This window comes from Drosophila rhopaloa, unplaced genomic scaffold (genome assembly GCF_018152115.1).
Source record: "Drosophila rhopaloa isolate 14029-0021.01 unplaced genomic scaffold, ASM1815211v1 contig_178, whole genome shotgun sequence".
NCBI classification, from domain to species: domain Eukaryota; kingdom Metazoa; phylum Arthropoda; class Insecta; order Diptera; family Drosophilidae; genus Drosophila; species Drosophila rhopaloa.
The window spans coordinates 6,779,217-6,793,592 of NW_025335059.1; the positions used below are offsets into that span (position 1 = coordinate 6,779,217).

Sequence of the window (14,376 nt, forward strand, 5' to 3'; positions counted from 1 at the left end):
GGTTGTTGTTCCTTTTGTTCGTTTCGTTTGTGGCATAAATCGGCCCCAGGTGTCTCGACGAGCATTTCCCACGGATTAGTGCATAAATAAAGGAGGTCAGAGCGGCCCCAGAGTTAACTAGATATTTCAAGTGTTGTGGCACAGGGGTCGTCTTTGCCCGCCATCCTTTCTTCCTTTTTATTTCTACCCCTTCAAATCGCACCGGTGCACCATTCCTTTTGGCAATCGGGGCAAATTGCTTTATTAGCCCCTGTCGATTGGTATAACAGCTTAATTCCACCAAACTTTCAACTCAAGGTGGTCCTTTGGCATTTCCTTTAGCTCATTAACACCCCCTGAAAAAAATGTGGAAAGAAACCTTCGGCCTGAAGCCACACGCAGCGGTTCTCACGCTGTAAAACAAAAGCAAAAGGCTCGACTTCAATTTAAGATTAGCAACAGTTAACACACAAAGGAATTGGCGGAAAGGCACCGGGATCTCATAATGATAATGCCTTTAATAACAGCGGTCATCCTGCGCAAGGACCACACCAAAAGTCAGCCAGCCCGCTGATAAGATGGCCAAGTGAGCGGTCTGCGTGCTGGCCAAGATCCCTCCATCGATAATCGCGCATTAAGCGTGCGTAAGTCACGTCACACAGAAATCGGAGTGGCCACCAAGGGGTTAAGGTGGGGCCAGGGGGCATCATCCCGAAGACCGGGCTGAAGATGATCCGCAGATGCCGGATCGGGAAGACCTTGCCCTGGGTGCGATCGCGATAAGCGCGACTTTTGCCTCGGTACGTGCTAAACCCTCGGGCTGCGATCATTTTAATTATACCCCATATCGCCAGGGATTGGCCACGCCCATCGGCTCGATACAGCCCCCTCCTCTTGCCTTTTGGGACCGGGGTCAAGCAACGCAAATTACAGGCTGGGTCAATGTTTGTTTTAGCCAACCATAAATACTTAATTTGGCCAACGGTTTCAAGCTGACGAAAGCCTCAAAAAAGAAAAGAAGTAAAAGGAAACAGTTCGGTGGACTAAAACACCGAATCTGAAAATACTCTCATAAAATGTGCATCGTTTAGTTGTGTATCTTATAATTTAAGTGCCAAAGAAAACATTTTAAAGATTCAAAGCTTAGATAGTATTATTCTATGTTATACACAATTTAAAAATTCAAATTTGTTTTTATTTTTGGAAAGTTCGTTTGCAACAATGGGTAAGAAATTCCACCAACACTAAATCATGGATCTGCAGCTTCCACAATCTGAACTTGATGAAGCCATCGAGGCAGCAATTGCTCAGAAATTTGAATTTGAATTTCACACAAAGAATTTAATCTATTTTTTTTTTTCTAGAAGAAAACAGCGACAATAGAGGAAGTGACAGGGAAACAGTCCTTTAAAGGTCCTCCACTATTCTTCCGGATCGGAGTCGCGTCGCGATGTAGGAGCCGATGCATCCACCTCCAGGTAATCGTGCACCAGCTGGCAGATATTCTCGGATGCCTCGTTGAAGTTACCCTCCTCCAGCCCTTCGCCCACATAGTGATACACGAAGGCCCGCCGTTGGTAGAGCTTGTCGAACTTGTTGACCAGGCGGCACCAGGCGATCCGGATGTTCGTGTTGTTCGAGATGGCCACGCAGGCGCGATTGGTGGGCGCCAGATCTCCGCCAGGAACATAATACGGCGGCATGGGGCTCACACCGATCTTGAAGCCCGTGGGCGACCAGTCGACAAATCTGAAAGATCTGTTCCTCTTGATGTTCTCCAGCGCCGTATTGATCTCATTGGGGGCAATGTCCCCGCGATAAAGGAGCACACTTGCCATATACTTCCCGTGCGAGGGATTGCATCGCACCATTTGGTTGCTCATCTGGAAACACTGACCCGTGAGCTGCGCCGTCGACATATTGACAAACTGCGAATGCGAAATGGGAACCAAGGGGGCGTAGTTGATCAGCGGATAGTGGATACGCGGATAGGGCACCAGGTTCGTCTGCAGCTCCTGGAAACTCACGGTCGATCCTCCGCCAAAGCGCTGTGAGGCTGTAAAGCTGGAGACCACCTGACCGATGATTCTGTTCAGATTAGTGTACGTGGGTGCAGGGACATTGAGGGTATTTGCACATATGTCGTACAGCGCCTCGTTGTCCACAATGAACGACACATCGGCACAGTCCATGGAGAAATGGGCAGCCAACAGAGCGTTATAGGGCTCTACAATAACCGGGGATATTCTGCGGAGCAGTAAGGTATTTTGGGTTAGAAAGATTTGTTTAAATGAGTTCTACCTATGAAACTTCTAACTATTAAATCACAAGATACATTTAATATAAGAAGGTATAATATAACCCATTGTAATAAAAGCTGTACTATAATAACACATTTTTTAAGGCAAATTATTAAAAACCCCTCAATTTATAAGCAAAGCATTTGTTATCAGCCTTGTTCTTTTTTCTTTATCTAATCGATATAATGGCCCTTAAAAACGATACAATACCAACAGAGAAACTGATCGATGCCAACTTACGAAGGTGAGGGATAGACCAGGAACTCCACAACGGTCATCTTTTTCCCAAAGTCGTCTACGAGTCTCTCCATGATTCGTGTGCCTAGACCAGACCCGGATCCTCCTCCAATCGCCCGGAAGACTAGGAAGCCTCTAAGATTCCTACAGCGATCGGCCACTCGACGAATGGCATTCATTGAGCGATCCAACAGTTCGCTGGCCATCAGATTGTAACCCCGTGCAAAGTTACTGCCACTATCGTCCTTGCCCGAGATCAAAGTATCCGGATGGAAGAGATTGCGGTAGGAGCCCGTACGGATTTCATCTGGAAAGGTGGACCCAAAAAATTAGAAAGTACTTTACTTTATTTTCAACAGAAACATACCTATAACAGTGGGCTCAGTGTCGATCATGACAAGACGGGGCTGCACACATGGTTGACTGCTGGTGAACTCAAAGAAGGTCAGGAATGCGTCGTCGAGCGGCGTTTGCGTAAGCCTTCCATTGGCCAAAATGCCATGCTCCAGGCAGAAGAGCTCCCAACAGGCATTGGCTATCTGCACACCGGCCTGGCCAATGTGGATCTGGATGATCTCCCCCTTTCCGGACATGTGTCATATCTTAATATTAACCATTAATTTCCTTTCTTTGGAGAATTATTTTTTCAAAACCTAATCAAACCAAATTTTTCTTGACAATCTGAACTAGGAAAACTTTCCCCCACAATCGAATTTAAGTACATAACATTGATTTATTGTCCGCGCGCGGATTAATCAGTTTTCAAAGCGTTAGATACATGTAGATACAATTTATTTAGATATACAGATATACTCTTATAGTTATTTAGGTAATTCCGTGCTCGAGTACGTTGCCGTTGTAAATTGGAATGTGTTAGAAGTCAGAATTGATTTGTTGCGATCTACAAAAAAATTCACCTGCATCTGTAAGCAGATGCATACGTCTGTGTATAATACAAAAGCAGTCGCGAGGTTAAGATACATGAATAATTTACAAAATATTAATAAAATAAAACAATACTTTTCGGATTGGGTAGTGCAAGGACTAGATTTTATACACTTGATGTTTATATGAGTTAAGCAGTGCATTTCACAACTATAAGACAGTAAATTATCATGGAAATTATCAAATAGTTTTTGGACTTTTGAAAACGTGAAATGCATTTAAAACCTTTTTTTAACACCAACTATGTGTCTTTAAAAAACTTTGGTTTAAAGATTTTTTTCTTTTTTTTTTGACTAGAAAGAAAAAGTATGGCAAGTAGCCTATTTTTCAAATGAGATAATTTAATTTTATGAGTTAATGAGTTAATCAAAATCAAATCGGATGCAATTACTTTTATACTTACTTAAAAAAAAATCCCAAACCTGGAAAATGAAAGATTGTTACATAACAAAAACAACTCTACATAAAAACGCATACATAAAATATGTTTCGAAACATTGTCTTCTTTGGTCGACTTGATTAGTCTTCCTGAAATAAAAATCTGGCTTATAGTCCTAAAACGCACTGTGTTTTTGTTATCTATTCAATGTTTTGTTCTGAAGCTGCTAATTTGTTCAAGGCTTTTGTATGGACTATCTAAAGAAGCGACTGCTCCAGCAGAATACGCTCGAATCCGGGTGGTGGACCATGAGAAAAGTTGTCTAGAATAATGTCCAGAATGGCACCATTGCCAACTGAAAATACAAAAATTTAGATTTGGTCAACTAAAGCGACACTACAACTCACCGTAAATAACGGGAAACAATGCTGCTCCTCGAACGTTTCGGAAGGGAACCTCCAGATTCTTTCCATTGAAATAGAAAGTTCAGTTCCACATGATCGAAGGCCACACCCACAATGTCGCCCTCATCGGGAAAATCACGCTGCGGTGAAGTTATCAATGAATCACCGATACCAACATCGGATGGTGCCACCCCGGTGGTCATCAGCAGATCTTCCTGCTGCAGATCCTCGATGGCAATGAGTCCGGCCGCCTTGGCAGCACTATTGTTCAGGATTCCATTGGCCGTCCTCGAGGGTTGGGTGGTGCAAGTAACCTGCACCACCGGTCGGAACTCCTCCTTGTCGTTGTGGCGCGTGGCATTGTCGGAGCACAGGCACCAGGACTCGCGGTCTCCACCCCCACTTTTGCGACTGAGATCCGTTTGCCGGGTAGCCAAGCCCACGGACCAACTGCCTCCCTGCTGGATCTTCACCTCAAAGTAGGATTTCGACTGCACCAGAGGAGCTGTGGCCAGTACGCCTCCAGTGCCCGTTACGCGCAGCTGATGCGACAGCAGGATTACATCGGGTCCTGGAAAATATATAAATCTGTTTTCAATAGCTATTCAGAGGGTATAATAATTGGGAATAATAGGGCAACTGTGACTCCAGTCTAGAGTGCTACAGAAACATTTTTTAATAAAATTGTAACCGAATCTGGATGAGATTTCTGTAGTATATCTTATTGTTAATTGTTTTTCGAAGGAGTTTCCCACATTGTTATACTCATAAAGTTTTGGAGATAAGTACTGATATGGTATCATAACTGGTATCGAAATATTCCAAATGCGGATATCTTTATTCATATCAATCATTATTGAATCAGACTTAAGGTACAGTTGGGAAAAGTTTTTGTTTACAACCATACTTTTCGGAGATATATTTTTTGATAATAAAAGGAACATTGATCTGACAAAATATCTTGATATCTTTGGGGGTGCTCCAGAAATCCAATTTAATTAAATTAGGATATACAGTTGAAAGTGAATTCGAAAAAATGGGATTTATGTAGCATATATAATTTATGATATTAATGTATACAACTTAATATAATTTTACCCATATGCGCTGCATCCAAATGAACATCGGGCTCCCGGAGGCGACTGGCCGCTGCCGTTGGTTTCCTCATGTGTCCGCCATTTAGACAGGTGCGTAGGCAGCAGAACATCCCAAAATATATTTACTTTTCTTAACTGCTTTGCTTAAACCTTATTTAAATTGGATTTTATGAGCCGTGAATATTTTTCGCTGTTTTGTAAACAGCTGTCTTGTGTTTTTCTAGCCAATGGTCATACTGACTGCCGTATTTTCTGGTATATATCGTAAACATCGGGTGGAGAATGTGAGAGATAGGTGGCGCTATTTATATATCTGGGCAATATGGTTAATCATAGTTTTAGTTTAGTTGTAATGAATTTTCTATGATTGTAACTATTTGTACAGTATAACAAAAATACTAAACAAAAAATAATAAGAAATACATAAATTCTTGATTAAGACATTATATGTAGTTCCTAAAATGTCCGCAAAAAGTAAATGTAGAAATGGCGCCAGCAGCCATTAACAATCTTTTCTGTTGCAGTTCAAATTCAAGAAAGTGTTATGCTCAATTTTCTTTATTTCTAAGGCATATTAGTGAAATCAGGAACGAATCCAATTACTCTTCGGCGCACTTGTCGTAATTGGCAACCAGCTGGCGGTACAGATTCGAGACCCTCGAGCTCTTGTGGCACACAGTTCCACCGCCCCTCTTCAACTGACCCTGTTGTCTGTTGATGTCGCCCACGCAAATCCAATCGCCACCGCCAACACGCCAGTGATAGATCAAAATGCCCGAGGGACGGGACACCGCCCACTTGGAGTGATCCTGGGTGGTCCTGAAGTCCACCGATAGCTCCGTATTGGAAATGGACTCCACGTTGAGGACCTTGTCGGATTTCTCGCAGCTATTTGGCAAATTGCCGGCACCATCGCGCCAAGCCTCCACGTAAAGGGTGACATCCAGGGCGGGGGCCACCACATCAGCATATAGCTCCACATTGGCACGTCCACTCTTTCCGAACAGCCGGAACTTCTTGCCACCCAAGCTGCGCAGCTCCACGTCCTTTTGGAAAGGCGACTCCGTGCGCCACTGGCCATGTAGAGCTCTTTCCAAGCTCGGGAACAGTTCATCGGAGCGACTGACCAGCGGATTGCGTTCGTAGTAGAAGTGCGGCTCATTGTAGACCAAGATCTGACCCACCTTCTCCAGATCCTCGGCCTTCAGCGTGATGCAGAGCATACTCTGGGCGTAATTCTCACCGGACTCGGGATACGAGTAATCGGGAACGGTGGGATACTTGGGCACCGAGTGGACCAGCCAAATGGCTTGTTCTCCATCACTGGCCACCACTCCTTTGGCATGTCCTCCGCTGCTGAAAACAGTGCCATTCGGCAGCTGATCGTTGTAGGCGGCCAGCAGGGTGTGATTGGGATCGGCATTCAGGGGGTTAAGGGTCTGGGCTGGCAGGGACAAGGGATCGCTAATGAACTTCCCGGACATCTGCCAGGTGTCGTAGCTCTGGCTGGTCACATACAGGTACTTCAGGCCACTGGTGTCCTTGCCCAAATCATTGTGCTGGTAGTGCTTGGGCAGCTTGTACAGATGCCACCTGAAAGTGTGGAGCGAGGTCAGAAAAGGAACAAAATAATAAATATTATTTTAAATATACATATAAAAAATATAAAATTAAATAATAAAAAATAATAATGTATTTCCATAATAAGAATAATGTCCACTGATCTACAAAAACCCCCCGCTCTTTATCAAAGGTAATTCCCCTATTGTTCTTTCAAATAATGTGTCTGTAGATTTGTTTATATAACCAAATTAGAATATTAATAATACGTTGGGACTTAACAAAATCAACAAAAATATTTAGGTATTGACATATTAATTATTTTAAACATTTATATTTGCTGTTAAACACACAAACCATATTTCTGTATGCAAATGTTTTCAGCAATACAAAATAAAGCGATAAAAAACGTGATGAATAATGACAGAAAATAAACTGATTAAAAAACTGAACTATTTTTAATCTTTTAAATGTACTTACCAATCCACATCGTTGCCTGATTCATCCTTGCAAGACACTTTTGCTTTAGCTTCGCTTAGGCATGAAAACCAAACGAGCAGCAAGACAAAACACAGAGATCTCATTGTAGAACCTTCAAGTTGCTCGGTCGGAAAACAACTAAATCGGAGATAATGAATCTAAACCAATCAACAGCTTGTCCCATACAGGGTGTCTCAACCGAGCGGAGATATCTCTTCCAGTCTGTTTCACATTTCTTCCCCAAGTATAAAGGTTAAAACAAATAAAAACCGAGTTTTTTTCTGTTTGCCTGTTTTATCTTAGAGCTGAATTTATAAATAAATGACCCGTTTTTGTGGTTTTTGTACTGAGCTAATCAACACAATATTTGCCATTAGCAACTTATTGCCAAAGATCAGTCGACCAGAGAGCTAAGCGATAAGCAGAGCAACTGAAAATGCAGCTACAACGAATATATATTACACCCTATTCCAAAAAATATATTTTAAATTTAATTTGAAAGAAAAAAGATTTTAAGTCTGGGGTAGGTATATTTTTTTTTCTTCCTATAAAAATAATGTAAATTGAAAATAAATAAATACATACAATAATTTAATTTCGAGGTCACACTAAATATTATTTGACTGATTTATAATTTTTTTAAATCCGGAAAATAAACTTTGTGTATAGCCATATACCCACCTTGGATGTACCATCTAATACAAACCCATGGAAATCGAACCAATTCCGCAATCATCGCCAAGTCAAAGCCCAGTCCATCGTGTGGCACAACAAATTCCAATTCTTTACAATTACACAAAACAATTGTTAAAGTTTTTATTTATTATTTGTATTATTATTATTATAATTTGTCGCCTGCTGCAAACTGCGATTTGTTTTTCTGCTCCCCTTTAGCTGCAGGGCATATCGTTTGTGCTTCCCTCGATCGTGATCGCTTGAAAATATTATCATTATCAAATTGTATAATTTGTCTTGCGGGCTTGCCCATCTGCTATTATTGAATTTAAATAATCTGCTTGGTAATTGGAAATGAATTCAATTTCGTTTAGTTCTTATCGCTGGTTGCTGTCTGTGAAAAAATGGTTCACCTTTCTGTCGGTTCGGTTTGCTGATCTGATCTGATCTATTCGGTTCTTGTCAATCATTTGTCACTGCCAATCGGTTGGTATTGCCATTTAGTTTTACATTTAACTTAACTGTACCGATTTGTTATGTCATTTCTTTGGTTTCGTATGCAACAATACATTTAAACTCACAATACAATATTTTCGCTAAATATTTTTTATGTTTTTGTATTCATTTTTTTTTTATAGTAGTTAATAATTTATTAATATTTTGTATGGTTTTTCATTTTTTTGGTTTTTCAAATATATATATATAAAGAACAAGGCTGATATTTATATTTATATATATACGAGTTTTGTTTCTGCTTTATGTAAGTTTTATAATAATATTTAGCTATATGTTTTCTTTTTCATTTGCTTTGAAAAATCAATTTGTTTTTTACAATATTAGCAAAAGATCTTTGTTCGATTTTTAAAAAGAAAGTCGTATTTTTGTTTTGCGAAAATGTTAAATAAATGAGCCTCAAAATAGACAAATATATGCCATTTGTTGTAGTTTTAATATTTTAATTAATATTAATCATTATTTTCGTATTATTTTCTGATAAAAGTAGACTCAACTTTAAGTTATGCAAATAAAAATTGCATTTTCCCGGTTTTCTTTTTTTTAATAATTTCATAATTCTCTTGTTGTTACACCGTTGAAAACTGCTGCGCATAATTGTGGCTGCTTTTCATTTATATATAGTGTATATATATGTGTATATATAGTTTTATTCGGGCACGAGTTTGATATGTTTTGACTTGTGTTATCTTCATTTTTCTGCTGGTTTTTCTTTACCTCTGCCATGATATTTTCAATATTCAATACCAGTTTCCTTTCCTACTTAACTTTCTACAGATACTATACATATGTATGTCTGTATATAGATATGCATAGTACGTTATGTATTACAAATGTACAGCGAATTTCTCTGCTCTGTCCATAGCCAGTTGTAATTGAGTATAATGCCTTTCTAGTTGGCTCTCCCCCAAATGACTCAAAACTTTTAGTGGGGAGAGATTCATATATGTAGTATAATATATGTAATTGTATAGTTGGTTTTAATTTTTTTGCAAAAATTTTCACTAATTTAAAATTCGTTTCTTCAAAGGTTTATCGCGTGTGTGTGTGTGTGATTTTAAATGAAACAATAATGAATTTGTTTAACGAACAAAATATAAAGTTTTATTATGCATAATTAATACCGTCAATTGAAAAGTTCTAAGTTAAGGCTACACAAATGATATAAGTATATTTATATATGGGTTTATAATAGAGGTATACAATACATATACATATAAATTACTTAGAAATTAGTATTGAATTGTTGTTAATATAGTTTTTTTCAGGCAAACATAAGGCAATTTGGGGGGGAACTTAAATTAAACAAAGAAAATATTTTCGAGACGCAAATTATAGCAAATACAATAAATACAATAGAATAGAATATTTACTGTTACTGCTTTATAATTACTGTTACTTTTTACTGTCTTTCTATTACTGCTGCCACATATGTAGATATGCCATTACTATGTAAGCGTATAGCTAGCATTTATGTAAGTAGTTTCATAATCTATTACTAAGCTTTCATTCAGTTATGCTTTCTTCCCCTTTTTTTGGTAACTGCTTTTCTGCCTTTTTACGCTTACAATGTTTAAAAATTTAAAAACCACATCAAAACATATCGGTTTTATTTTTCCTTAATAATTTTTCTTGTAAAAGTTTCTTCTCATTTTGTTCATTATCCGTTTGCTGATATGTATTTGTTATTTTTACGTTTTTTTGTAATTGTTATTTAGTTTTCGTTTGTTTCAAAATTGTTTTAATATATGTGTGTGTATATATATTCATATAATGTTCCCATAATTCATATTGTTTAGTTTAGGTTTTCTGTCATTCATTCATTTTAGCTTTCTTTAGTTTATCGTTTACGAGCTAGGTTTTCCTCTTTTCTTCTGCTTTTGCTGGGATATTCCCAATATCTAGTTCAATATTAGCTTGCTGCAGATTTGTAAAATCTGTAAGTATATAGCTATGAAATTTAGATTAAAGAATGTCTGGAAATCAAGCCTCGAAGTGGTTTTTGGGGGTGGGGACTTAACAACCTTCCACCGCGCTGGTTTTCCCTCTTTGCTTTCTGTCGTGAATGAAAATTGCACAAGATTTTCCCAAATGCACACACACACACACACACACATGCACAGACACACACTTATGCGTATTCCTCATTGCTTTTGTTGCATACTTTTGGGCTCTTTGACCACTCTTAGGCGCTAAAAATTAATTTCGAAAATATTTGTTAGCATCTATTAAATCTTGTTTTGTTATTTATGCTTATTTGTAGTTGTAAATATTTTTGTTTTCCGTCAGCGGGCTGCTTGTTTGTTTTTTTTCATAATTGTTTTGAAAGGCGCAATTTTATGATATGCATTAGTATATTATGTATAATTAAACATTTCCTTGCTTATAGGCTAAAACTTTAACTAATTTACTTGTCTTTGTGGCGAACGTGTGCGTGTGTGTGTGTGTTAGGATTGCAGACTTATAAGTAGACCTCTGTTCTTAACTTCGAATGATGATGCTTTTCAAACCAACGCGACGCTGGCGAAGAGATGATATTTTTGGGCAAGAGGAAAGCAAGAAATGTAATTGGACGGAATATGCATTTTACATTCGACTAAAGTTAGACAGGAAATTAAATAAGTAAATATTTTAAGAGAAATGTGTAGAAAAGGGTTACAACTTTACCAAATTAATTTATCTTTTTCTTTAGTTTTTTTCATATTATCTCTTAACAATTGTGTTTTTTTTCAAATATGCCTTTGGTATGTCTAGTCACATTTACCCTAAACTAAACTTTAAAAAACATTTAAAATTAGTTGAATTACTCGTGGGTCTTATCTGTTTTTTTGTTTAACAAATTGTTTGTGAAGTGGTTAACATAACTTGTTAAATTAGTAAGGACAACTTTGGTAAAATTTGAAGATTTTATCCATATATATATATATGCTTAAATTGGTTTAAACAAGGCTGAACGAACTCTTTAAAAAAAAAGTTGAAAATTATCATGTAAAAAGCTTGCTTATAAATTGTTTTCGTATTTAACTATATATAGTTGTTAGCATTTAAGCTTTACATTGTTTTCATTAATCATTAATTGTAGTTGGTTTCTGCTGTTTTCTTGCGTTTAGTTACAATTGAATTTATTTTTGTTCTTTTTTGTAGTTATACATACTCGATTTATGCTTGCTACGTAAGATGATATGCAATTGATTTTATTTACTCGTCCTTGTTTGCTGTTACCTCTTCTACACTCTCCCCACCTCATCCGATCTCATCCTGCGCCCTCCCCCCACTAAATCGATCGTTGGTTTAGCAAGAAATGTGATTTGATTGTTCTAGCATTTCGAAAGTTAGTTAGGAATAGTTTCTCAATATTTAGATGGAGTCCTTTAGGTTTGGGGGCCCTCTAGTAAAGTTCAAGTCTTTGTAGGGGAAACGCAGAAAATGATGAACCAAACTTTTAAAAGAAAACATATGTTTCTGGGCGGAAAGTTTAGAGTGTCCTGTGCCAGTTTCTGTTAAAGTTTCGTTTCAGCTTTTCTTTTTTGTTAAAAATCGTTTTGTTCGAGTCTTTGCTTCACTACAGCGCACCTGCAACGTTCATCCCAAGTCGTCGATATGTCCTATCGGGTAAATTTCAAATTCACATTTAAATTTTGTTATTCTTACGTTTTTAAGAAATATGTTTCGAAACCAGCTTTCAGTATTCCTCAATATAAATTTAAATTTATACGATGACGTCGACTACTCGTTGTGGTTGACTTGTAGAATTTTCTTGTTGAGTAACATTTTGAAAATTACCTTACTAGATATACAATTATTACATTAATGCATATATTTAAATTGTTTTGGTTTTGTTTCGTATTATTTTTTATAATTCTAGAAAGAGAGCTATTTAAAGGGCACATTCGGTTAAGCTATAATTATATATTTTTCTTCGTCCTTAACTTCATTTTATTCTCTTATACTGCTTGATACATAAAAAAAAGTAAAAGAATAAGAATTTTATGTCTCAATTCCATTTGTTAAAAGTCGGTTAAGATCGGGGATGAACGAGGGAGTAGTAACAATAAAAGAAACTAATAATTTCAAACAAAAAACCTTTAAACAAAATCAATTTATCAAGCTAAAAAAAACACTAAATAGGTGTAAATAAACAACAAATTCTTGATCAGCATGCCATATATACGTTATATATATATAGGTTTATGTATATATGTGTATTCGTTTATAGGGGCATATCGGATGTATTGCAACTAACTTAGTAAGTAGTTCGCTCAGCTTCCGATCTATCGTAAATTGTATATTTTACTACAAGTTTATCCCGTTTTTGGTTTCCACTACAATCTTTTTTGTTGCCTGTCGAAAAATTTCACTAAACTGGGTTACGGGGTCTGCCTTTTCTTTCTGTCACATATAAATTAACTTCTTTTTGCGTTTTTTTTATTTTGTTTTGTTTTTTTTTTTTTGCATTTTTTATATATTTTTTATATCTAGAACTAAAGGTTTGCCTCCTCGCATGGATCCGTTGCATGCGGAGCTTTGTTTGCCCTCGTTTATCAAACTCAAATGTGATTTCATCAGGCTGCTATGTGACTGACCGCCGGCAGCACGTACGAATAGATGTGGTGCGGCTGCATCTGCTGCTGTTGGTGGTGCGGCTGGTGGAGGTGGTGGTGCGGCGTCGCATAATGGTGGCTCAAGTTGCCACCGGGTCAGGTTGCTGTCGGCGTCATCAAGAACTGTTGCTGATGATGATGGTGGTGGTGGTGGCTCAGGTGTTGCTGTTGTGCCTGCTGCTGTTGTTGCTGCTGCTGCTGCTGCTGCTGCTGGTGGTGCTGGTGGTGCGCTGTCTGGTGGCTATGGTGGTAGTGCTGCGCTGCTGCATGGTGGTGCTGCTGTTGCTGTTGCTGCTGCGTCTGGTGGTGCACTTGCGTCTGCTGTTGCTGCATTTCGCGCTCTAGCTTCTTAGCGAGCAAATCATGCCGTGATTCCATACCCGCTCCTCTGAAAATAATTGTCAAAATGAAAAAGCAAAAGTTAGTTTTTGTCAGTGTACGGGGTCTATCTACGGATTTTGATGGTGCTTCGTGACTACGCATGCTGGCTATTTTAGTGGCTATGTGTAGACTACCCATGCGTGCACTTAATAATATTTATTTATTATGATTTATTTTTCTACATTTTGGGCAATTTATCGTTCTCTAAAAATAGACATTAAAACAAATCAACTTACTGACATTAAAAAAAAAAAACTTAATCATTTTCTTATTATTCAATTAAAAGTTTTCTATAAACAATTTTTAAGATGTATTCCACTATTTTAAAAGAAGTCATTCAAAATTTGGAAAGAAAAAATGAAATTTAATTTATTAAAGGTTACAAAATACGCTAGATTTATAAACAAGATAAAATACTTCAAATATTATTACTATTGGTACTACAAATATTAAAATAACCCAAGGTCTCTGCTATTTCAGACATTTGCAATCAAAATTTTCCATTTGTTAGTGATTATATTGCTTACAGCTTTAACATGCCAACCTTTCAATATGATATTCAAAAGCGAGCAAACAACCTACAATATTGTAAAGAAAAGTTCATGGCTTGAACAAAAATATTTTAAAGCTCGAACGTTTAACGTTGTTGCTGCAGTGGTTAAGTTGTTGGGGCAGTCGAGTGGGCTATGTGTATGGCAATATGGGTGTGGCATGCTGCGTTTAATTTTTGCATTTTTTATGAAGTTGTTGCTGCTACTGCTGCTACATTTTCTTGCAGCAAATTGAAAAAATGAATTTATGTGGTCTTTTGGCATTTGAGATACG

The 14,376-nt window shown here is 37.7% G+C and overlaps 4 protein-coding genes across 4 annotated transcripts in view; all 4 read right to left on the reverse strand.

The window, feature by feature from the left end:
- Window positions 1-1,302: 1,302 nt before the first annotated feature.
- LOC108054038 (tubulin alpha chain) lies at window positions 1,303-3,208 on the reverse strand. Its single transcript, XM_017136790.2, has 3 exons — window positions 2,884-3,208; window positions 2,520-2,823; window positions 1,303-2,226 (listed from the first exon to the last, which is right to left on the reverse strand). The coding sequence occupies exons 1-3, from the start codon at window positions 3,107-3,109 to the stop codon at window positions 1,401-1,403; spliced, it is 1,356 nt and encodes a 451-aa protein (XP_016992279.1). The 5' UTR covers window positions 3,110-3,208; the 3' UTR covers window positions 1,303-1,400.
- Window positions 3,209-3,291: 83 nt separating this feature from the next.
- On the reverse strand, window positions 3,292-5,556 carry LOC108054059 (SPRY domain-containing protein 7). The gene is given in 4 exon segments (XM_017136812.2): window positions 3,292-4,195; window positions 4,248-4,323; window positions 4,325-4,815; window positions 5,343-5,556. Coding segments are annotated over 4 exon segments (774 nt in total). The 5' UTR covers window positions 5,452-5,556; the 3' UTR covers window positions 3,292-4,097.
- A 327-nt stretch (window positions 5,557-5,883) lies between these two features.
- LOC108054049 (plancitoxin-1) lies at window positions 5,884-7,536 on the reverse strand. Its single transcript, XM_017136802.2, has 2 exons — window positions 7,382-7,536; window positions 5,884-6,934 (listed from the first exon to the last, which is right to left on the reverse strand). Exons 1-2 carry the CDS (start codon window positions 7,483-7,485, stop codon window positions 5,941-5,943), a joined length of 1,098 nt encoding a protein of 365 aa, XP_016992291.1. The 5' UTR covers window positions 7,486-7,536; the 3' UTR covers window positions 5,884-5,940.
- A 2,110-nt stretch (window positions 7,537-9,646) lies between these two features.
- LOC108054029 (protein couch potato) overlaps window positions 9,647-14,376 on the reverse strand; it is a gene marked incomplete at its 5' end in the record, with an annotated part of 52,122 nt that continues 47,392 nt past the window's right edge. The window contains 1 exon segment of the mRNA XM_044458839.1: window positions 9,647-13,556. Coding sequence (XP_044314774.1) covers window positions 13,267-13,556 — 290 coding nt within the window.

Bases quoted from the DNA above. Each gene is read 5' to 3' on its own strand.
- LOC108054049 (XM_017136802.2), bottom strand. From the start codon at position 7,485: ATGAGATCTCTGTGTTTTGTCTTGCTGCTCGTTTGGTTTTCATGCCTA. The intron at 6,935-7,381 runs GTAAGTACATTT...CCACACTTTCAG, and splicing joins TCAGGCAACGATGTGGATTG to GTGGCATCTGTACAAGCTGC.
- LOC108054038 (XM_017136790.2), bottom strand. From the start codon at position 3,109: ATGTCCGGAAAGGGGGAGATCATCCAGATCCACATTGGCCAGGCCGGT. The intron at 2,824-2,883 runs GTATGTTTCTGT...CCACCTTTCCAG, and splicing joins CACTGAGCCCACTGTTATAG to ATGAAATCCGTACGGGCTCC. The intron at 2,227-2,519 runs GTAAGTTGGCAT...ACTGCTCCGCAG, and splicing joins CTGGTCTATCCCTCACCTTC to AATATCCCCGGTTATTGTAG.